This window comes from Heterodontus francisci, chromosome 10, assembly GCF_036365525.1.
Source record: "Heterodontus francisci isolate sHetFra1 chromosome 10, sHetFra1.hap1, whole genome shotgun sequence".
NCBI lineage: Eukaryota > Metazoa > Chordata > Chondrichthyes > Heterodontiformes > Heterodontidae > Heterodontus > Heterodontus francisci.
The window spans coordinates 12,463,844-12,488,975 of NC_090380.1; the positions used below are offsets into that span (position 1 = coordinate 12,463,844).

General features: G+C 43.6%; 1 protein-coding gene across 1 annotated transcript in view; it reads left to right on the plus strand.

Annotated features, from left to right (window-relative positions):
• Positions 1-25,132, plus strand: part of LOC137374084 (coagulation factor VII-like) — a 116,631-nt gene that overhangs the window by 86,962 nt on the left and 4,537 nt on the right. The window contains exon 7 of the mRNA XM_068039841.1: positions 13,528-13,648. Coding sequence (XP_067895942.1) covers positions 13,528-13,648 — 121 coding nt within the window. The remainder of the gene's footprint in view (positions 1-13,527; positions 13,649-25,132) is intronic.

The window sequence follows — 25,132 nt, forward strand, 5'->3', positions numbered from 1 at the left end:
GAGTGTGCAGGAGAGTGGGGTTAGACTGGGTGCGTTATCAAATGATATTGGGAGAGAGCAGGTGAGTGAGATTAGACTGGGCGTGATATTATAGGATCTGTGGATTGAGCAGGAGAGTGGGATTGGACTGGGTGTGATATTAAACGGTCTGGGGAGTGAGCCGGAGATTGGGATTAGACTGGGTTTGATATTAACGGGTTTGCTGAGTGTGCAAGAAAGTGGGATTAGACTGGTTGGGATATAAAAGGGTATGGGGATTGATCAGGAGAGGGTTAGAATTGGCTGTGGAATTAAAGGGTATGCGGCATGAGCGGGTGAGTGCAATTAGACTGGGTGTGATATTAAAGGATATGGAGAGTGGGATTAGACTGGGTGGGACAGTAAATGATGTGAGGATTGAGCAGGAGAGTGGGATTACACTATTTGGAATTAAAAGGTATGGGGAGTGTGCAGGAGATTTGGATTAGATTGGGTGTGATATTTAAGGGTATGGGGAGTGTGCAGGACATTGGGATTAGACTGGGTGTGATATTAAAGGGCATGGGGAGTGTGAAGTAGAGTGGGATTAGACTGGGTGTGATATTAATGGGTCTGGGGAGTAAACTGGAGAGTGGGATTAGACTGGCTGTGATATTAAATGGTATGGTGAGTGGGATTAGACTGGATGTGAAATTAAGGGGTGTGGGGAGTGTGCAGGAGAGTGGGATTAGACTGTGTGTGATATTAAAGGGTATGGGGCATGCATAGGGCAGTGGGGTTAGTCTGGTTGTGATATTAATGGTTATGGGGAGTGTGCAGGAGATTGGGATTAGACTGGATGGGATGTTAAATGGTCTGGGGAGTAAGCAGCAGAGTGGTATTAGCCTGGGTGTGTTATTGAAGGGTCTGAGGAATGAGCCAGGGTGTGGGATTAGACAGGGTATGTTATTATATAGTATGGGGAGTGTGCAGGAGAGTGGCTTTAGACTGGGTGGGATATTAAATGATGTGGGGAGTGAGCAGGAGATTTGGATTAGATTGGATGTGATATAAAAGGGTCTCGGGAGTGAGCAGCAGAGTGGGATTAGCATGGGTGTGATATTGACGGGTTTGGGGAGTGTACAGGAGAGTGGGATTAGACTGGGTGTGATATTAATGGGTCTGGGGAGAAGCTGGAGAGTGGGATTATACTGGGGGGGATAGTATATGATGTGGGGAGTGAACAGGAGAGTGGGATTAGACTGGGTGTGATATTAAAGGGTATGGAGCGTGTGCAGTACAGTGGGATTAGTCTGGATTTGATATTAAAGGGTATGGGGAGTGTGCAGGAGAGTGGCATTAGACTGGGTGTGATATTAAGTGGTCTGTGGAGTGAGCTGGAGAATTAGATTAGATTGTGTGTGATATTTAAAGGTCCGGAGAGTGAGCAGCAGAGTGCGATTTGACTGGACGTGATATTAAAGGATATGGGGAGTGAGCAGCAGAGTGGGATTAGACTGGGTGTGATATTGAAGGGTATGGGGAGTGTGAAGTAGAGTGGGATTAGACTGGGTGTGATATTCAAGGGTATGGGGAGTGTGAAGTAGAGTGGGATTAGACTGGGTGTGATATTAATGGGTATGGGGAGTGAGCAGGAGATTGGGATTAGACTGGTGTTATATTAAAGGGTATGGGGCGTAAACTGGAGAGTGGGATTAGACTGGCTGTGATATAAAGGGTATGGTGAGTGGGATTAGACTGTGTGTGATCTGAAAGGTTATGGTGAGTGAGCAGGGGAGTGAGTTTAGACTGGGTGTGATATTAAAGGGTAAGAGGTGTGTGCAGGAGAGTGGGATTAGACTGTGTGGGATGTTAAATGATATGGGGAGTGAGCAGCAGAGAGGGATTAGATTGAGTGTGATATTAAATGGTCTGGGGAGTAAGCAGCAGAGTGGTATTAGCCTGGGTGTGATATTAAAGGGTCTGAGGAATGAGCCAGGGAGTGGGATTAGACAGGGTATGTTATTAAATAGTATGGGGAGTGTGCAGGAGAGTGGGGTTAGACTGGGTGCGTTATCAAATGATATTGGGAGAGAGCAGGTGAGTGAGATTAGACTGGGCGTGATATTATAGGATCTGTGGATTGAGCAGGAGAGTGGGATTGGACTGGGTGTGATATTAAACGGTCTGGGGAGTGAGCCGGAGATTGGGATTAGACTGGGTTTGATATTAACGGGTTTGCTGAGTGTGCAAGAAAGTGGGATTAGACTGGTTGGGATATAAAAGGGTATGGGGATTGATCAGGAGAGGGTTAGAATTGGCTGTGGAATTAAAGGGTATGCGGCATGAGCGGGTGAGTGCAATTAGACTGGGTGTGATATTAAAGGATATGGAGAGTGGGATTAGACTGGGTGGGACAGTAAATGATGTGAGGATTGAGCAGGAGAGTGGGATTACACTATTTGGAATTAAAAGGTATGGGGAGTGTGCAGGAGATTTGGATTAGATTGGGTGTGATATTTAAGGGTATGGGGAGTGTGCAGGACATTGGGATTAGACTGGGTGTGATATTAAAGGGCATGGGGAGTGTGAAGTAGAGTGGGATTAGACTGGGTGTGATATTAATGGGTCTGGGGAGTAAACTGGAGAGTGGGATTAGACTGGCTGTGATATTAAATGGTATGGTGAGTGGGATTAGACTGGATGTGAAATTAAGGGGTGTGGGGAGTGTGCAGGAGAGTGGGATTAGACTGTGTGTGATATTAAAGGGTATGGGGCATGCATAGGGCAGTGGGGTTAGTCTGGTTGTGATATTAATGGTTATGGGGAGTGTGCAGGAGATTGGGATTAGACTGGATGGGATGTTAAATGGTCTGGGGAGTAAGCAGCAGAGTGGTATTAGCCTGGGTGTGTTATTGAAGGGTCTGAGGAATGAGCCAGGGTGTGGGATTAGACAGGGTATGTTATTATATAGTATGGGGAGTGTGCAGGAGAGTGGCTTTAGACTGGGTGGGATATTAAATGATGTGGGGAGTGAGCAGGAGATTTGGATTAGATTGGATGTGATATAAAAGGGTCTCGGGAGTGAGCAGCAGAGTGGGATTAGCATGGGTGTGATATTGACGGGTTTGGGGAGTGTACAGGAGAGTGGGATTAGACTGGGTGTGATATTAATGGGTCTGGGGAGAAGCTGGAGAGTGGGATTATACTGGGGGGGATAGTATATGATGTGGGGAGTGAACAGGAGAGTGGGATTAGACTGGGTGTGATATTAAAGGGTATGGAGCGTGTGCAGTACAGTGGGATTAGTCTGGATTTGATATTAAAGGGTATGGGGAGTGTGCAGGAGAGTGGCATTAGACTGGGTGTGATATTAAGTGGTCTGTGGAGTGAGCTGGAGAATTAGATTAGATTGTGTGTGATATTTAAAGGTCCGGAGAGTGAGCAGCAGAGTGCGATTTGACTGGACGTGATATTAAAGGATATGGGGAGTGAGCAGCAGAGTGGGATTAGACTGGGTGTGATATTGAAGGGTATGGGGAGTGTGAAGTAGAGTGGGATTAGACTGGGTGTGATATTCAAGGGTATGGGGAGTGTGAAGTAGAGTGGGATTAGACTGGGTGTGATATTAATGGGTATGGGGAGTGAGCAGGAGATTGGGATTAGACTGGTGTTATATTAAAGGGTATGGGGCGTAAACTGGAGAGTGGGATTAGACTGGCTGTGATATAAAGGGTATGGTGAGTGGGATTAGACTGTGTGTGATCTGAAAGGTTATGGTGAGTGAGCAGGGGAGTGAGTTTAGACTGGGTGTGATATTAAAGGGTAAGAGGTGTGTGCAGGAGAGTGGGATTAGACTGTGTGGGATGTTAAATGATATGGGGAGTGAGCAGCAGAGAGGGATTAGATTGAGTGTGATATTAAATGGTCTGGGGAGTAAGCAGCAGAGTGGTATTAGCCTGGGTGTGATATTAAAGGGTCTGAGGAATGAGCCAGGGAGTGGGATTAGACAGGGTATGTTATTAAATAGTATGGGGAGTGTGCAGGAGAGTGGGGTTAGACTGGGTGCGTTATCAAATGATATTGGGAGAGAGCAGGTGAGTGAGATTAGACTGGGCGTGATATTATAGGATCTGTGGATTGAGCAGGAGAGTGGGATTGGACTGGGTGTGATATTAAACGGTCTGGGGAGTGAGCCGGAGATTGGGATTAGACTGGGTTTGATATTAACGGGTTTGCTGAGTGTGCAAGAAAGTGGGATTAGACTGGTTGGGATATAAAAGGGTATGGGGATTGATCAGGAGAGGGTTAGAATTGGCTGTGGAATTAAAGGGTATGCGGCATGAGCGGGTGAGTGCAATTAGACTGGGTGTGATATTAAAGGATATGGAGAGTGGGATTAGACTGGGTGGGACAGTAAATGATGTGAGGATTGAGCAGGAGAGTGGGATTACACTATTTGGAATTAAAAGGTATGGGGAGTGTGCAGGAGATTTGGATTAGATTGGGTGTGATATTTAAGGGTATGGGGAGTGTGCAGGACATTGGGATTAGACTGGGTGTGATATTAAAGGGCATGGGGAGTGTGAAGTAGAGTGGGATTAGACTGGGTGTGATATTAATGGGTCTGGGGAGTAAACTGGAGAGTGGGATTAGACTGGCTGTGATATTAAATGGTATGGTGAGTGGGATTAGACTGGATGTGAAATTAAGGGGTGTGGGGAGTGTGCAGGAGAGTGGGATTAGACTGTGTGTGATATTAAAGGGTATGGGGCATGCATAGGGCAGTGGGGTTAGTCTGGTTGTGATATTAATGGTTATGGGGAGTGTGCAGGAGATTGGGATTAGACTGGATGGGATGTTAAATGGTCTGGGGAGTAAGCAGCAGAGTGGTATTAGCCTGGGTGTGTTATTGAAGGGTCTGAGGAATGAGCCAGGGTGTGGGATTAGACAGGGTATGTTATTATATAGTATGGGGAGTGTGCAGGAGAGTGGCTTTAGACTGGGTGGGATATTAAATGATGTGGGGAGTGAGCAGGAGATTTGGATTAGATTGGATGTGATATAAAAGGGTCTCGGGAGTGAGCAGCAGAGTGGGATTAGCATGGGTGTGATATTGACGGGTTTGCTGAGTGTGCGAGAAAATGGGATTAGACTGGGATATAAAGGGGTATGGGGATTGATCAGGAGATGGTTAGATTGGCTTTGATATTGAAGTATATGGGGCATGAGGGGGTGAGTGGGATTTGACTGGGTGTGATATTAAAGGATATGGGGAGTCAGCAGGAGAGTGGGATTAGACTGGGTGTGATATTTAAGGGTATGGGGAGTGAGCAGGAGAGTGGGATTAGACTGAGTGTGATATTGAGGGGTATGGGGAGTGTGAAGTAGAGTGGGATTAGACTGGACGTGATTGTAATTGGTCTCTGGAGTAAGATGGAGAGTGGGATTAGACTGAGAGTGACATTAAAGGTATGGTGAGTGGGCAGGAGAGTGGGAATAGACTGGTTGTGATATTAAAGGGTTGGGTGAATGAGCTGGCGAGTGGGATTCGAGTGGGTGTGATATTAAAGGGTATGGGGCTTGTTCAGGACAGTGGGGCTAGTCTGGGTGTGATATTAAATGATATGGGGAGTGAGCAGACTGAGTGTAATATTAAATGATCTGGGGAGTGTGCAGCAGGAGAGTGGGATTCGACTGGCTTCATATTAATGGTTATGGGGACTGTGCAGGAGAGTGGGATTTGACGGGTGTGATATTATTTGGTATGGGAATTGGGAAGGGCAGTGACATTAGACTGGGTGTGATATTAGAGGGTCTGGGGAGTGAGCAGTGGAATGGGATTAGACTGGGTGTGATATTAATGGGTCTGAGGAGTGTACAGGAGAGTGGGATTAGACTGTGTGTGATATTAGAGGGTATGGGCTGTGTGCAGGACATTGGGATTAGACTGGGTTGATATTGATGGGTCTGGGGAGAAGCTGGAGAGTGGGATTAGACTGGGTGGGATCGTATATGATGGGAGTGAACAGGACATTGGGATTAGACTGGGTTGATATTAAAGCGTATGAGGCATGTGCAGTACAGTGGGATTAGTCTGTATTTGATATTAAAGGGTATGGGGAGTGTGCAGGAGAGTGGCATTAGACTGGGTTGATATTAAATGGTCTGGGGTGTGAGCTGGAGATTTGGATTAGATTGGATGTGATATTGACGAGATTGCTGAGTGTGCGAGAAAGTGGGATTAGACTGGCTGGGATACAAATAGGTATGGGGATTCATCAGGAGAGGGTTAGATTTGCTGTGATATTGAAGTGTGTGGGGCGTGATGCAGTGAGTGTGATTTGACTGGGTTTGATATTAAAGGGTATGGGGAGTGTGCAGGACATTGGGATTAGACTGGGTGTGATATTAAAGGGTATGGGGAATAAGATGGAGAGTGGGATTAGACTGGCTGTGATATTAAATGGCATGGTGAGTGGGATTAGACTGTATGTGAAATTAAGCGTTGTGGCGAGTGTGCAGGAGAGTGGCATTAGACTGTGTGTGATATTAAAGCGTATGAGGCATGTGCAGTACAGTGGGATTAGACTGTGTGATCTTAAAGGTTATGGTGCGTGATCAGGGGAGTGGGTTTAGACTGGATGTGATATTAAAGGGCATGGTGCGTGCGCAGGACAGTGAGGTTTGTCTGGGTATGATATTAAAGAGTAAGGGGTGTGTGAATGGTCTGTGGAGTGAGCAGGAGAGAGGGATTTGACTAAGTGTGATGTCTAAGAGCGAAGTCCAAAGTACGGAAAGTCCTCATCAGAGAACTCCTCTTTGCTGACGATGCTGCTTTAACATCTCACACTGAAGAATGCCTGCAGAGTCTCATCGACAGGTTTGCGTCTGCCTGCAATGAATTTGGCCTAACCATCAGCCTCAAGAAAACGAACATCATGGGGCAGGATGTCAGAAATGCTCCATCCATCAATATTGGCGACCACGCTCTGGAAGTGGTTCAAGAGTTCACCTACCTAGGCTCAACTATCACCAGTAACCTGTCTCTAGATGCAGAAATCAACAAGCGCATGGGTAAGGCTTCCACTGCTATGTCCAGACTGGCCAAGAGAGTGTGGGAAAATGGCGCACTGACACGGAACACAAAAGTCCGAGTGTATCAGGCCTGTGTCCTCAGTACCTTGCTCTACGGCAGCGAGGCCTGGACAACGTATGCCAGCCAAGAGCGACGTCTCAATTCATTCCATCTTCGCTGCCTTCGGAGAATACTTGGCATCAGGTGGCAGGACTATATCTCCAACACAGAAGTCCTTGAAGCGGCCAACATCCCCAGCTTATACACACTACTGAGTCAGCGGCGCTTGAGATGGCTTGGCCATGTGAGCCGCATGGAAGATGGCAGGATCCCCAAAGACACATTGTACAGCGAGCTCGCCACTGGTATCAGACCCACCGGCCGTCCATGTCTCCGTTATAAAGACGTCTGCAAACGCGACATGAAATCGTGTGACATTGATCACAAGTCGTGGGAGTCAGTTGCCAGCATTCGCCAGAGCTGGCGGGCAGCCATAAAGACAGGGCTAAATTGTGGCGAGTCGAAGAGACTTAGTAGTTGGCAGGAAAAAAGACAGAGGCGCAAGGGGAGAGCCAACTGTGCAACAGCCCCAACAAACAAATTTCTCTGCAGCACCTGTGGAAGAGCCTGTCACTCCAGAATTGGCCTTTATAGCCACTCCAGGCGCTGCTTCACAAACCACTGACCACCTCCAGGCGCGTATCCATTGTCTCTCGAGATAAGGAGGCCCAAAAGAAGAAAGATATTAAATGGTCTGGGGAATAAGCATCAGAGTGGTATTAGCTTGGGTGTGATATTAAAGGGTCTGAGGAATGAGCCAGGGAGTGGGATTCGGCAAGGTATGTTATTAAATAGTATGGGGAGTGTGCAGGAGATGGGGGTTAGACTGGGTGTGCTATCAAATGATATTGGGAGAGAGCTGGAGAGTGGGATTAGACTGGGCGTGATATTATAGGGTCTGTGCATTGAGTAGGAGAGTGTGAATGGACTGGCTTGATATTAAAGGGTATGGGGAGTGGGCAGAAGAGTGGGATTCGACTTGGTGTGATATTAAAGTGTCTGGGGAGTCAGCAGGAGAGTGGGAGTAGACTGTGTGTGATATTAAAGGCGACGGGAAGTGTGCAGGAGAATGGGATTAGACTGTGTGTGATATTAAATGATATGGGGAGTGAGCAGGAGAGTGTGATTCGACCAGCTGTGATATTAAAGGGTATGGGGAGTGTTTCACTGACAGGGATTAGACTTGGTGTGATATTAAAGGGTATGGGGAGTGAGCAGGAGAATGGGATTAGACTGGGTGTGATATTAAAGGGTATGGGGAGTGAGCAGGAGAATGGGATTAGACTGGGTGTGATATTAAAGGGTATGGGGAGTGAGCAGGAGAATGGGATTAGGCTGGGTGTGATATTAAAGGGTATGGGAAGTGAGCCAGAGAGTAGAATTAGACTGGGTGGGATATTAAATGGTATGGGAAATGTGCCAGACAGTGGGCATAGACTGGGTGTGGTATTAAAGGGTATGGGGAGTGAGCCGGAGAGTGGGATTTGACTTGGTGTGATATTAAACTGTATGGGGAGTGAGCTAGAGAATGGATTTAGGCTGGGTGGGATATTAAATGGTACGGGGAGTGAGAGCAGGAGAATGGGATTAGACTGGGTGTGATATTAAAGGATATGGGGTGTGTGCAGAAGAGTGGGATTCGACTGGCTTCATATTAATGGTTATGGGGACTGTGCAGGAGAGTGGGATTTGACGGGTGTGATATTATTTGGTATGGGAATTGGGAAGGGCAGTGACATTAAACTGGGTGTGATATTAAAGGATATGGGGTGTGTGCAGAAGAGTGGGATTCGACTGGGTGTGATATTAAAGGATATGGGGACTGTGCAGGAGAGTGGGATTAGACTGGGTGTGATATTAAAGGATATGGGGTGTGTGCAGAAGAGTGGGATTCGACTGGCTTCATATTAATGGTTATGGGGACAGTGCAGGAGAGTGGGATTTGACGGGTGTGATATTATTTGGTATGGGAATTGGGAAGGGCAGTGACATTAGACTGGGTGTGATATTAAAGGATATGGGGACTGTGCAGGAGAGTGGGATTAGACTGGGTGTGATATTAAAGGATATGGGGTGTGTGCAGAAGAGTGGGATTTGACTTGGTGTGATATTAAAGTGTATGGGGAGTGAGCCAGAGAATGGATTTAGGCTGGGTGGGATATTAAATGGTACGGGGAGTGAGCAGGAGAATGGGATTAGACTGGGTGTGATATTAAAGGATATGGGGTGTGTGCAGAAGAGTGGGATTCGACTGGGTGTGATATTAAAGGATATGGGGACTGTGCAGGAGAGTGGGATTAGACTGGGCCGAATATTGAATGATCTGGGGAGTGTGAATAGAATTTGTGTGATATTAAAGTGTCTGGGGCAGGGCAGGAGAGTGGGATTCGACAGGGTGTCATATTAAATGGTATGGGGTGTGTGCAGGAATTGGGTTTAGACTGGGTGTGTTATTAAAGAGTCTGGAGAGTGAGCAGGAGAGTGGTCTTAGACTGGTTGTGATATCAAACTGTCTGGCGAGCGAACCAGCCAGTGGGCCTCGACTGCCTGTGATATTAAATGATATGGGGAGTGTGCAGGACAGTGGGATTAGACTGGGTGCGATATAAAAGGGTCTGGGAAGTGAGCCAGAGAGTGGGATTAGACTGTTTGGGATATTAAATGGTATGGGGATTGTGCAGGAGAGCGGGATTAGACTGGTTGAGATATTTAAACATATGGGGAGTGAGCAGGAGAGTGGGATTAGACTGGGTGTGGTACTACAGGATATGTAGCGTGTGCAGTAGAGTGGGACTAGACTGGGTGTGATATTAAAGGGTCTGGGGAGTGAGCAGGAGAGTGGGATGAGACTGGGTGGGCTATTCAAGGGTATGGGGATTGTACGGGAGATTGGGATTAGACTGGGTGTGTTATTAAAGGATCTGGGGAGTGAGCAGGACAGTGGGATTAAACTGGGTGTTGTATTAAATGGTCTGGGAGTGAGTCAGATCGTGAGATTAGACTGGGTGTGATATGAAAGAGTCTGGGGAGTGAATAGTAGAATGGGATTAGGCTGGGTGGGATATTAAAGGGTCTGGGGAGTGAGTCACAGAGTTGGATTAGAGTGGGTGTTATGTTAAAGGGTCTGGGAAGTGAGCCAGAGTGTGGGATTAACTCGGTCTGATATTAAAGGGTATGTGGAGTGATCAAGAGAATGGGATTAGACTGCGTGTGATATTAAAGGGTACAGGGAGTGTGCAGGAGAATGGATTCGACTGGTTGGGATATTAAAAGATATGGGGAGTGAGCAGGAGTGTGGGATTCGACCGACTGTGATATTAAAGGGTATGGGGAGTGTTTCAGTGAGTGCGATTAGACTGGTTATGATATTGAAGTGTATGGGGAGTGAGCAGGAGAATGGGATTAGACTGGGTGTGATATTAAATGTCTGGGGAGTGAGCCAGAGAGTGGGCATAGACTGGGTGTGATATTAAATGATATGGGAAGTGTGCAGCCCAGTGGGATTAGACTGGATGTGATATAAAAGGGTATGGGGAGTGTGCAGGAGAGTGCGATTAGACCGGCTATGATATTAAAGTGTATGGGGAGTGTGCAGGTGAATGGGATTAGACTGGGTGTGATATTAAATGTCTGGGAAGTGAGCCAGAGAGTGGGATTAGACTGGGTGTGGTACTAAAGGATATGTGGAGTGTGCAGTAGAGTGGGACTAGACTGGGTGTGTTATTAAAGAGTCTGGAGAGTGAGCAGGAGAGTGGTCTTAGACTGGTTGTGATATCAAACTGTCTGGCGAGCGAACCAGCCAGTGGGCCTCGACTGCCTGTGATATTAAATGATATGGGGAGTGTGCAGGACAGTGGGATTAGACTGGGTGCGATATAAAAGGGTCTGGGAAGTGAGCCAGAGAGTGGGATTAGACTGTTTGGGATATTAAATGGTATGGGGATTGTGCAGGAGAGCGGGATTAGACTGGTTGAGATATTTAAACATATGGGGAGTGAGCAGGAGAGTGGGATTAGACTGGGTGTGGTACTACAGGATATGTAGCGTGTGCAGTAGAGTGGGACTAGACTGGGTGTGATATTAAAGGGTCTGGGGAGTGAGCAGGAGAGTGGGATGAGACTGGGTGGGCTATTCAAGGGTATGGGGATTGTACGGGAGATTGGGATTAGACTAGGTGTGTTATTAAAGGATCTGGGGAGTGAGCAGGACAGTGGGATTAAACTGGGTGTTGTATTAAATGGTCTGGGAGTGAGTCAGATCGTGAGATTAGACTGGGTGTGATATGAAAGAGTCTGGGGAGTGAATAGTAGAATGGGATTAGGCTGGGTGGGATATTAAAGGGTCTGGGGAGTGAGTCACAGAGTTGGATTAGAGTGGGTGTTATGTTAAAGGGTCTGGGAAGTGAGCCAGAGTGTGGGATTAACTCGGTCTGATATTAAAGGGTATGTGGAGTGATCAACAGAATGGGATTAGACTGCGTGTGATATTAAAGGGTACAGGGAGTGTGCAGGAGAATGGATTAGACTGGTTGGGATATTAAAAGATATGGGGAGTGAGCAGGAGTGTGGGATTCGACCGACTGTGATATTAAAGGGTATGGGGAGTGTTTCAGTGAGTGCGATTAGACTGGTTATGATATTGAAGTGTATGGGGAGTGAGCAGGAGAATGGGATTAGACTGGGTGTGATATTAAATGTCTGGGGAGTGAGCCAGAGAGTGGGCATAGACTGGGTGTGATATTAAATGATATGGGAAGTGTGCAGCCCAGTGGGATTAGACTGGATGTGATATAAAAGGGTATGGGGAGTGTGCAGGAGAGTGCGATTAGACTGGCTATGATATTAAAGTGTATGGGGAGTGTGCAGGTGAATGGGATTAGACTGGGTGTGATATTAAATGTCTGGGAAGTGAGCCAGAGAGTGGGATTAGACTGGGTGTGGTACTAAAGGATATGTGGAGTGTGCAGTAGAGTGGGACTAGACTGGGTGTGATATTAAAGGGTCTGGGGAGTGAGCAGGAGAGTGGGATGAGACTGGGTGGGATATTAAAGGGTATGGGGTGTGTGCAGGAGAGTGGGATTCGTCTGGGTTCGATATTAAATGATCTGGGGAGTGAGCAGGAGAGTGGGGTTTGACTGGGTGTGATATTAAAGGGTCTGGGGGTGATCAGGAGATGGTATTTTACTGGGTGTGATATTAAAGGGTCTGGGGGGTGTCCTGGAGAGTGTTATTAGACTGGGTGTGATATTAAAGGGTCTGGGGGGTGTCCTGGAGAGTGTTATTAGACTGGGTGTGATATTAAAGGGTCTGGGGGTGATCAGGAGATGGTATTTTACTGGGTGTGATATTAAAGGGTCTGGGGAATGAGCAGGAGAGTGGGATTAGAGTGGGTGTTATGTTAATGAGTCTGAGGAGTGAGCCAGGGTGTGGGATTAGACTGTGTGTGATATTAAGGGGTCTGGGGAATGAGCAGGAGAGTGGGATTAGAGTGGGTGTTATGTTAATGGGTCTGGGGAGTGAGCCAGAGTGTGGAATTAGAGTGGGTGTTATGTTAATGAGTCTGAGGAGTGAGCCAGGGTGTGGGATTAGACTGTGTGTGATATTAAGGGGTCTGGGGAATGAGCAGGAGAGTGGGATTAGAGTGGGTGTTATGTTAATGGGTCTGGGGAGTGAGCCAGAGTGTGGAATTAGAGTGGGTGTTATGTTAATGAGTCTGAGGAGTGAGCCAGGGTGTGGGATTAGAGTGGGTGTTATGTTAATAAGTCTGAGGAGTGAGCCAGGGTGTGGGATTAGAGTGGGTGTTATGTTAATGAGTCTGAGGAGTGAGCCAGGGTGTGGGATTAGACTGTGTGTGATATTAAAGGGTATGGGAAGTGAGCAGGAGTGTGGGAGTAGACTGGGTGTGATATTAAGGGGTCTGGGGAGTGAGCCGGATAGTGGGTTTAGACTCGGTGTGATATTAAAGGGTATGTGGAGTGATCAGTAGAATAGGATTAGCCTGGGTCTGATATTAAAGGCAGTGGGAGGTGTGCAGGAGAGTGGGATTAGACTGGGTCATATTGCGCACACATAGAAATAAAATAGTTGGATCGAATGGCCTGTTTTTTTTTCTGGAACTTTCTGGGATATAATACATGGAGTGTGAAACGTTTAACAGAAGCTGTTTGATGTGGTAATTGAAAGCCCTGAAAATTCCCCCCCTATATCCATCTTCCCGTTGAGTATTTCCCTGGCCTGGATTGTTCCAGTGATTGATCAATGCTGATTGATTGCAGAAAATACCTTCTCATTTCTTCCTTTGTGGTATGGGCCCAAACCTCATAGTCACTTGTTTTGTTTCTTAATTCACATTACAATGACTTTTTCACATTCATCCCCATTAGGCCTTCTCAAGTACCTCTTTTTGACTCCAGTCTATATTTTTATATGCAGGTGCTGCTAACTTACAAACAGAAAATGACATGTGGTGCTGTGCTACTCAGTCCCCAATGGGTTGTCACTGCTTCTCACTGTGTGCACGGCAAACAAAGGGAACTTTTTCAAATTGTAGCCGGTATGTATTCAACTCCAGCCAGCAGAATCAATTCAACACCAAGTCAAGCTCAGTGTAACTGTAAACACAGAGGTGCTGAGCAGAGCTGGCTTCAGAATTCTTGGGGCCCTGGGCACTGCAATGGAGAACTGGGAAAGGTGAAAAAGAACGGAGAAATGTGAAAGGGAACTGTGAAAAGGAAAGGGGAACATAAAAGGGCAAAAGGGAACTGGGAAAAGGAAAGGGGAATGCAGAAGGGGAAAAGGGAACTGGGAATTGGGAAAGGGAAAGGAAACTGAGAATAGGAATGGAGAAGGCAAAAGGGAATTGGGGAAGGGAAAGTGAACTGGGAAAGGGAGCAAGAATTGGGAAAGGAAAAGGGGCACTGGCAAAGGAATTGGGAAAGGGAAATGGGAAGGCACAGGGGAACTGCAAAAGGAAATGGGGAACCGGCAAATGGAATTGGAACTGGGAAAGGGAAAGGGACCTGGAAGATGGAAAGGGAACTGAGAAAGGAAAATGATAACTGGGAAAGGGAACATTTTTTATTCATTCATGCGTGTGGGTGTCGCTGGCTAGGCCAGAATTTATTGTCCACCCCTAATTGCCTTTGAGAAGGTGGTGGTGAGCTGCCTTCTTGAACCGCTGCAGTCCAGGGGTGGGGGGGGGGGTGGCGGTGGGAGCAGGGGGTGGGATGGATACACCCACAGTGCTGTTAGGAAGGGAGTCCCAGGATTTTGATCCGATATAGTACCAAGTCAGGATGGTGTGTGACTTGGAGGGGAATTTCCAGGTTCCCATGCATCTGCTGCCCCTGTCCTTCCAGGTGGTGGAGGCCGCAGGTTTGGAAGGTGCTATCTAAGGGGCCTTAGTGCGTTGCTGTAGTGCATCTGGTAGATGGTACACACTGCTGCCACTGTGTTTCAGTGATGAAGGGAGTGAATGTTGAAGGTGGTCGATGGGGTTCCAATCAAGTGGGCTGCTTTGTCCTGGATGGTATTGAACTTCCTGAGTGTTGTTGGAGTTGCACCCATCCAGGCAAGTGGAGAGCATTCCATCACACTCCTGACTTGTGCCTTGGAGATGGTGGACTGGCATTGGGGAATCAGGAGGTGAGTAAATCACTGCAGGATTCCAAGCCTCTGACCTGCTCTTGAATCCATGGTTAGATAGGTTTGGGATTGTGTAGTGAGTATTAGATTAGTTTGGGATTGTGTAGTGGAGATTACATAGGTTTGGAATTGTGTAGTGAGGATCAGATTAGTTTGGGATTGTGTACTGAGGATTAGATTAGTTTGGGATTGAGTAGTAAAATCAGATTATGTTGGGATTGTGCAGTGAGGATCAGATTAGTTTGGGATTGTGCACTGAGGATTACATTAGTATGGGATTGTGCTGTGTGGATTAGATTTGTTTGGAATTGTGTCGTGCGAATAGGATTAGTTTGGGATTGTGTAGTGGGGATTAGATTAGTGTGGGTTTGTGTAGTGAGGATTAGATTAGTTTGGGATTGTGTAGTGGGGATTAGATTAGTGTGGGTTTGTGTAGTGAGGATTAGATTAGTGTGGGTTTGTGTAGTGAGTATTAGATTAGTTTGGGATTGTGTAGTGAGGATTAGATTAGTGTGGGTTTGTGTAGTGGGGATTAGATTAGTATGGGTTTGTGTAGTGAGGATTAGATTAGTGTGGGTTTGTGTAGTGGGGATTAGATTAGTGTGGGTTTGTGTAGTGGGGATTAGATTAGTTTGGGTTTGTGTAGTGAGGATTAGATTAGTGTGGGTTTGTGTAGTGAGGATTAGATTAGTTTGGGTTTGTGTAGTGAGGATTAGATTAGTGTGGGTTTGTGTAGTGAGGATTAGATTAGTTTGGGATTGTGTAGTGGGGATTAGATTAGTGTGGGTTTGTGTAGTGGGGATTAGATTAGTGTGGGTTTGTGTAGTGAGGATTAGATTAGTTTGGGTCTGTGTAGTGGGGATTAGATTAGTGTGGGTTTGTGTAGTGAGGATTAGATTAGTTTGGGATTGTGTAGTGGGGATTAGATTAGTTTGGGATTGTGTAGTGAGTATTAGATTAGTTTGGGATTGTGTAGTGAGTATTAGATTAGTGTGGGTTTGTGTAGTGAGGATTAGATTAGTTTGGGTTTGTGTAGTGGGGATGAGATTAGTTTGGGATTGTGTAGTGGGGATTAGATTAGTGTGGGTTTGTGTAGTGAGGATTAGATTAGTTTGGGTTTGTGTAGTGGGGATTAGATTAGTGTGGGTTTGTGTAGTGAGGATTAGATTAGTTTGGGATTGTGTAGTGGGGATTAGATTAGTTTGGGATTGTGTAGTGAGTATTAGATTAGTGTGGGTTTGTGTAGTGAGGATTAGATTAGTTTGGGATTGTGTAGTGAGGATTAGATTAGTTTGGGATTGTGTAGTGAGTATTAGATTAGTGTGGGTTTGTGTAGTGAGGATTAGATTAGTTTGGGTTTGTGTAGTGGGGATTAGATTAGTGTGGGTTTGTGTAGTGGGGATTAGATTAGTTTGGGATTGTGTAGTGAGTATTAGATTAGTGTGGGTTTGTGTAGTGAGGATTAGATTAGTTTGGGTTTGTGTAGTGGAGATTAGATTAGTTTGGGATTGTGTAGTGGGGATTAGATTAGTGTGGGTTTGTGTAGTGGGGATTAGATTAGTGTGGGTTTGTGTAGTGAGGATTAGATTAGTTTGGGTTTGTGTAGTGAGGATTAGATTAGTGTGGGTTTGTGTAGTGAGGATTAGATTAGTTTGGGATTGTGTAGTGGGGATTAGATTAGTTTGGGATTGTGTAGTGAGTATTAGATTAGTTTGGGATTGTGTAGTGAGTATTAGATTAGTGTGGGTTTGTGTAGTGAGGATTAGATTAGTTTGGGTTTGTGTAGTGGGGATTAGATTAGTGTGGGTTTGTGTAGTGGGGATTAGATTAGTGTGGGTTTGTGTAGTGAGTATTAGATTAGTTTGGGATTGTGTAGTGAGTATTAGATTAGTGTGGGTTTGTGTAGTGAGGATTAGATTAGTTTGGGATTGTGTAGTGAGGATTAGATTAGTTTGGGATTGTGTAGTGAGTATTAGATTAGTGTGGGTTTGTGTAGTGAGGATTAGATTAGTGTGGGTTTGTGTAGTGAGGATTAGATTAGTTTGGGTTTGTGTAGTGGGGATTAGATTAGTGTGGGTTTGTGTAGTGGGGATTAGATTAGTTTGGGATTGTGTAGTGAGTATTAGATTAGTGTGGGTTTGTGTAGTGAGGATTAGATTAGTTTGGGTTTGTGTAGTGGAGATTAGATTAGTTTGGGATTGTGTAGTGGGGAATAGATGAGTGTGGGTTTGTGTAGTGAGGATTAGATTAGTTTGGGATTGTGTAGTGGGGATTAGATTAGTGTGGGTTTGTGTAGTGGGGATTAGATTAGTTTGGGATTGTGTAGTGAGTATTAGATTAGTGTGGGTTTGTGTAGTGAGGATTAGATTAGTTTGGGTTTGTGTAGTGGGGATTAGATTAGTGTGGGTTTGTGTAGTGGGGATTAGATTAGTTTGGGATTGTGTAGTGAGTATTAGATTAGTGTGGGTTTGTGTAGTGAGGATTAGATTAGTTTGGGTTTGTGTAGTGGAGATTAGATTAGTTTGGGATTGTGTAGTGGGGAATAGATGAGTGTGGGTTTGTGTAGTGAGGATTAGATTAGTTTGGGATTGTGTAGTGGGGATTAGATTAGTGTGGGTTTGTGTAGTGGGGATTAGATTAGTTTGGGATTGTGTAGTGGGGAATAGATTAGTGTGGGTTTGTGTAGTGAGGATTAGATTAGTTTGGGATTGTGTAGTGGGGATTAGATTAGTGTGGGTTTGTGTAGTGGGGATTAGATTAGTTTGGGATTGTGTAGTGAGTATTAGATTAGTGTGGGTTTGTGTAGTGAGGATTAGATTAGTTTGGGTTTGTGTAGTGGAGATTAGATTAGTTTGGGATTGTGTAGTGGGGATTAGATTAGTGTGGGTTTGTGTAGTGGGGATTAGATTAGTGTGGGTTTGTGTAGTGAGGATTAGATTAGTTTGGGTTTGTGTAGTGAGGATTAGATTAGTGTGGGTTTGTGTAGTGAGGATTAGATTAGTTTGGGATTGTGTAGTGGGGATTAGATTAGTTTGGGATTGTGTAGTGAGTATTAGATTAGTTTGGGATTGTGTAGTGAGTATTAGATTAGTGTGGGTTTGTGTAGTGAGGATTAGATTAGTTTGGGTTTGTGTAGTGGGGATTAGATTAGTGTGGGTTTGTGTAGTGGGGATTAGATTAGTGTGGGTTTGTGTAGTGAGTATTAGATTAGTTTGGGATTGTGTAGTGAGTATTAGATTAGTGTGGGTTTGTGTAGTGAGGATTAGATTAGTTTGGGATTGTGTAGTGAGGATTAGATTAGTTTGGGATTGTGTAGTGAGTATTAGATTAGTGTGGGTTTGTGTAGTGAGGATTAGATTAGTGTGGGTTTGTGTAGTGAGGATTAGATTAGTTTGGGTTTGTGTAGTGGGGATTAGATTAGTGTGGGTTTGTGTAGTGGGGATTAGATTAGTTTGGGATTGTGTAGTGAGTATTAGATTAGTGTGGGTTTGTGTAGTGAGGATTAGATTAGTTTGGGTTTGTGTAGTGGAGATTAGATTAGTTTGGGATTGTGTAGTGGGGAATAGATGAGTGTGGGTTTGTGTAGTGAGGATTAGATTAGTTTGGGATTGTGTAGTGGGGATTAGATTAGTGTGGGTTTGTGTAGTGGGGATTAGATTAGTTTGGGATTGTGTAGTGAGTATTAGATTAGTGTGGGTTTGTGTAGTGAGGATTAGATTAGTTTGGGTTTGTGTAGTGGGGATTAGATTAGTGTGGGTTTGTGTAGTGGGGATTAGATTAGTTTGGGATTGTGTAGTGAGTATTAGATTAGTGTGGGTTTGTGTAGTGAGGATTAGATTAGTTTGGGTTTGTGTAGTGGAGATTAGATTAGTTTGGGATTGTGTAGTGGGGAATAGATGAGTGTGGGTTTGTGTAGTGAGGATTAGATTAGTTTGGGATTGTGTAGTGGGGATTAGATTAGTGTGGGTTTGTGTAGTGGGGATTAGATTAGTTTGGGATTGTGTAGTGGGGAATAGATTAGTGTGGGTTTGTGTAGTGAGGATTAGATTAGTTTGGGATTGTGTAGTGGGGATTAGATTAGTGTGGGTTTGTGTAGTGGGGATTAGATTAGTTTGGGATTGTGTAGTGGGGAATAGATTAGTGTGGGTTTGTGTCGTGAGGATTAGATTAGTTTGGGATTGTGTAGTGGGGATTAGATTAGTGTGGGTTTGTGTCGTGAGGATTAGATTAGTTTGGGTTTGTGTAGTGGATATTAGATTAGTTTGGGAGTGTGTAGTGGGGATTAGATTAGTGTGGGTTTGTGTAGTGGGGATTAGATTAGTTTGGGATTGTGTAGTGAGTATTAGATTAGTGTGGGTTTGTGTAGTGAGGATTAGATTAGTGTGGGATTGTGTAGTGAGTATTAGATTAGTGTGGGTTTGTGTAGTGAGGATTAGATTAGTGTGGGATTGTGTAGTGAGTATTAGATTAGTGTGGGTTTGTGTAGTGGGGATTAGATTAGTGTGGGATTGTGTAGTGAGTATTAGATTAGTGTGGGTTTGTGTAGTGAGGATTAGATTAGTTTGGGTTTGTGTAGTGGAGATTAGATTAGTTTGGGATTGTGTAGTGGGGAATAGATTAGTGTGGGTTTGTGTAGTGAGGATTAGATTAGTTTGGGATTGTGTAGTGGGGAATAGATTAGTGTGGGTTTGTGTAGTGAGGATTAGATTAGTTTGGGATTGTGTAGTGGGGATTAGATTAGTGTGGGTTTGTGTAGTGGGGATTAGATTAGTTTGGGATTGTGTAGTGGGGATTAGATTAGTGTGGGTTTGTGTAGTGAGTATTAGATTAGTGTGGGTTTGTGTAGTGAGGATTAGATTAGTTTGGGTTTGTGTAGTGGAGATTAGATTAGTTTGGTATTGTGTAGTGGGGAATAGATTAGTGTGGGTTTGTGTAGTGAGGATTAGATTAGTTTGGGATTGTGTAGTGGAGATTAGATTAGTTTGGGATTGTGTAGTGGGGAATAGATTAGTGTGGGTTTGTGTAGTGGGGATTAGATTAGTTTGGGATTGTGTAGTGGGGAATAGATTAGTTTGGGTTTGTGTAGTGGAGATTAGATTAGTTTGGGATTGTGTAGTGGGGAATAGATTAGTTTGGGTTTGTGTAGTGAGGATTAGATTAGTTTGGGATTGTGTAGTGGGGATTAGATTAGTGTGGTTTTGTGTAGTGGGGATTAGATTAGTTTGGGATTGTGTAGTGGGGAATAGATTAGTGTGGGTTTGTGTAGTGAGGATTAGATTAGTTTGGGATTGTGTAGTGGGGATTAGATTAGTGTGGGTTTGTGTAGTGGGGATTAGATTAGTTTGGGATTGTGTAGTGGGGATTAGATTAGTGTGGGTTTGTGTAGTGGGGATTAGATTAGTTTGGGATTGTGTAGTAGGGATTAGATTAGTTTGGGATTGTGTAGTGGGGATTAGATTAGTGTGGGTTTGTGTAGTGGGGATTAGATTAGTTTGGGATTGTGTAGTGGGGATTAGATTAGTGTGGGTTTGTGTAGTGGGGATTAGATTAGTTTGGGATTGTGTAGTGGGCAATAGATTAGTGTGGGTTTGTGTAGTGAGGATTAGATTAGTTTGGGATTGTGTAGTGGGGATTAGATTAGTTTGGGATTGTGTAGTGGGGATTAGATTAGTTTGGGATTGTGTAGTGGGGATTAGATTAGTTTGGAATTGTGTATTGGGGATTAGATTAGTTTGGGATTGTGTAGTGAGGATTAGATTAGTTTGGAATTGTGTGGTGGGCACAGGATTGGTTTGGGATTGTGTAGCCAGGTTTAGATTAGTTTGGGATTGTGTAGTGAGCATTAGATTAGTTTGGGGTTGTGCAGTGTGGAATAGAATAGTTTGGGATTGTGTAGTGAGGATAAGATTATTTTGGGATTCTGTAGTGGGGATTAGATTAGTTTGGAATTGCATAGTCGGGATTTGATTTGTTTGGGATTGTGTAGTAAGGAGTAGTTTAATTTGAGACAATGTAGTGGGGATTTGATTAGCTTGGAAAAATGTAGTGGACATTTTACAATTTTGGGATTGTGTAGTGGGGATTAGATTAGTTTGGAATTGCGTAGTTGGGATTTGATTTGTTTGGGATTGTGTAGTGAGGAGTAGTTTAATTTGAGACAATGTAGTGGGGATTTGATTAGCTTGGAAAAATGTAGTGGACATTTTACAATTTTGCGATTGTGTAGTGGGGATTAGATTAGTTCGGGATCGTGTAGTGCGGATTAGATTAGTTTGTGTTGTGTAGTGGGGATTTGATTAGTTTGGAATTCTTTAGTGGAGATTATATTATTTTGGGGTTGTGTAGTGAGATTAAATTGGTTGCAGATTGTGTAGTCAGTATTGGATAAGTTTGGGATTGTGTATTTGGGATTTGATTAATTTGGGATTGTATAGTGGGGCTTAGATTAGTTTGGGCTTGTGTAGTGAGGATAAGATTATTTTGGGATTCTGTAGTGGGGATTAGATTAGTTTGGAATTGCGTAGTCGGGATTTGATTTGTTTGGGATTGTGTAGTGAGGAGTAGTTTAATTTGAGACAATGTAGTGGGGATTTGATTAGTTTGGAAATATGTAGTGGAGATTTTACAATTTTGGGATTGTGTAGTGGGGATTTGATTAGTTTGGAATTCTTTAGTGGAGATTTTACAATTTTGGGATTGTGTAGTGGGTATTAGATTAGTTTGGGATTGTGTAGTGAGATTAAATTGGTTGCACATTGTGTAGTCAGTAGTAATTAAGTTTGGGATTGTGTAGTGGGGATTTGATTAATTTGGGATTGTATAGTGGGGCTTAGATTAGTTTGGGATTGTGTAGTGGGGATTAGATTGGTTTGGGATTGTATAGTGAGGATTTGATTACTTTAGAATGCTTTTGTGGAGATTATATTATTTTGGGGTTGTGTAGTGGGTATTAGATTTGGTTGGGTGTGTGTAGTGGGGATTAGATTAGTTTGGGATTGTGTAGTGGGGATTAGATTAGTTTGGGATTGTGTAGTGGGGATCAGATTGGTTTGGGATTGTGTATTGGGGATTAGATTAGTTTGGGATTATGGAGTGAAGATTAGATTTGTTTGGGATTTTGTAGTGAGGATTAGATAAATTTGGGATTTGTAGTGAGGTTTAAATAAATTTGGAATTGTGTAGTGAGGATAAGATTAGTTTGGGATTCTGTAGTGGGGATTAAATTAGCTGCAATTGTATAGTGAGGATTAAATTATGTTGGGATTGTGTTGTGTGGACTGGATTGGTTTGGGATTGTGTAGTGATGATTAGATTATGTTGAATTGTGTTGTGGGGATTGGATTGGTTTGGGATTGTGTAGTTATGATTAGATTATGTTGGGATTGTGTTGTGGGGATTGGATTGGTTTGGGTTTGTGTAGTGATGATTAGATTATGTTGGGATTGTGTTGTGGGGATTGGATTGGTTTGGGATTGTGTAGTGAGGATTAGATTAGTTACGGATTGTGCTGTGGGGATTAGATTAGTTTAGGATTGTGTATTGGGGATTAGATTAGTTTGAGATTCTGTAGTGGTGATTAGATTAGTATGGGACTGTGTAGTGGGGATTAGATTGGTTTGTGATTCTGTAGTCTGGATTAGATTAGTTTGGGATTGTGTAATTAACATTACATTAGTTTGGTATTCTGTACCGGGGATTAGATTAGATTGGGAATGTGTAGTGAGGATTCGATTAGTTTAGGATTGTGTAGTGAGGATTAGATAAGTTTGGGGTTGCGTAGTAAGGATTAGGTAAATTTGGGATTGTGTAGTGGGTATTAGATTAGATTGGGATTGCATCATGAGTAATGGCTTGGTTTGGAATTGTGTTGCCGGAATTAGATTAGTTTGGGATTGTGCTGTGAGGATTAGATGATTTGGGGACGGTGTATTGTGCATTAGATAAATTTGGGGTTGTGTAGTGATGATTAGATGAATTTGGGATTGTATAGTGGGGATTACATTATTTTGGAATTGTGTAGTGAGGATTAGCATAGTTTGGGATTATGTCGTGAGGATTAGATAAATTTGGGATTGTGTAGTGGGGATTACATTATTTTGGGATTGTGTAGTGAGGATCAGCACAGTTTGGGATTCTGTAGTGAGGATTGGATTAGTTTGGGATTTTGTAGTCGGAATTAGATTAGTTTGGGATTGTGTAGTGGGGATTAGATTGCTTCGGGATTTTGTAGTGTGCATTACATTAGTTTGGGATTGTGTAGTGAGGATTAGTTTGGGATTTTGTAGTCGGAATTAGATTAGTTTGGGATTGTGTAGTGCGGATTAGATTGCTTCGGGATTTTGTAGTGCGCATTACATTAGTTTGGGATTGTGTAGTGAGGATTAGTTTAGTTTGAGATTGTGTAGTGGGGATTAGATTGTTTTGGGATTGTGTAGTAGGAAATAGACTATTTTATGATTGTGTAGTGGAGATTAGATTGGTTTGGGATTGTGTAGCGTGTATTAGACTCGTTTGGGATTGTGTCATGATGAATAGAATGTTTTGGGATTGGATAGTGGAATTAGATTAGTTTGGGATTGTGTCGTGAGGAACAATTAGTTTGGGATTGTGTGGTTAGGATTAGATTACTTTGGTATGGTGTAGTTAGGATTCGATTAGTTTGGAATTGTGTAGTAAGGATTAGATTACTTTGGTATGATGTAGTTAGGATTAGATTAGTTTGGAATTGTGTAGTAAGGATTAGATTACTTTGGTATGATGTAGTTAGGATTAGATTAGTTTGGAATTGTGTAGCGATGATTAGATTAGTTTGAGATTGTGTCGTGAGGATTTAGATTAGTTTGGGATTGTGTCGTGGGGCTTAGATTAGTTTGGGATTGTGTAGTGGGAATTAGATTATTTTGGGATTGTGTAGTGGACAATCGATTGTTTTGGGATAGTGTAGTGAGGATTAGTTTTGTTTGGGATTGTGTAGTGGGGATTAGATTAGTTTGGGATTGTGTAGTGAGGATTAGATTAGTTTGGGATTGTGTAGTGAGGATTAGATTAGTTTGGGAATGTGTAGTGAGGATTAGATTAGTTTGGGATTGTGTAGTGGGGATTAGATTAGTTTGGGATTGTGTAGTGAGGATTAGATTAGTTTGGGATTGTGTAGTGGGGATTAGATTAGTTTGGGATTGTGTAGTGAGGATTAGATTAGTTTGGGATTGTGTAGTGAGGATTAGATTAGTTTGGGATTGCGTAGTGGGGATTAGCATAGTTTGCAACTGTGTAGTGGGGTTAGAGTAGTTTGGGATTGTGTTTTGGGGAATAGATTATTTTGGGATTGTGTAGTGGGGATTAGATTAGTTTGGGATTGTGTAGTGAGGATTAGATTAGTTTGGGAATGTGTAGTGAGGATTAGATTAGTTTGGGATTGTGTAGTGGGGATTAGATTAGTTTGGGATTGTGTAGTGAGGATTAGATTAGTTTGGGATTGTGTAGTGAGTATTAGATTAGTTTGGGATTGTGTAGTGAGGATTAGATTAGTTTGGGAATGTGTAGTGAGGATTAGATTAGTTTGGGATTGTGTAGTGGGGATTAGATTAGTTTGGGATTGTGTAGTGAGGATTAGATTAGTTTGGGATTGTGTAGTGGGGATTAGATTAGTTTGGGATTGTGTAGTGAGGATTAGATTAGTTTGGGATTGTGTAGTGAGGATTAGATTAGTTTGGGATTGCGTAGTGGGGATTAGCATAGTTTGCAACTGTGTAGTGGGGTTAGAGTAGTTTGGGATTGTGTTTTGGGGAATAGATTATTTTGGGATGGTGTAGTGGGGATTAGATTAGTTTGGGATTGTGTAGTGAGGATTAGATTAGTTTGGGAATGTGTAGTGAGGATTAGATTAGTTTGGGATTGTGTAGTGGGGATTAGATTAGTTTGGGATTGTGTAGTGAGGATTAGATTAGTTTGGGATTGTGTAGTGAGGATTAGATTAGTTTGGGAATGTGTAGTGAGGATTAGATTAGTTTGGGATTGTGTAGTGGGGATTAGATTAGTTTGGGATTGTGTAGTGAGGATTAGATTAGTTTGGGATTGTGTAGTGGGGATTAGATTAGTTTGGGATTGTGTAGTGAGGATTAGATTAGTTTGGGATTGTGTAGTGAGGATTAGATTAGTTTGGGATTGCGTAGTGGGGATTAGCATAGTTTGCAACTGTGTAGTGGGGTTAGAGTAGTTTGGGATTGTGTTTTGGGGAATAGATTATTTTGGGATTGTGTAGTGGGGATTAGATTAGTTTGGGATTGTGTAGTGAGGATTAGATTAGTTTGGGAATGTGTAGTGAGGATTAGATTAGTTTGGGATTGTGTAGTGGGGATTAGATTAGTTTGGGATTGTGTAGTGAGGATTAGAT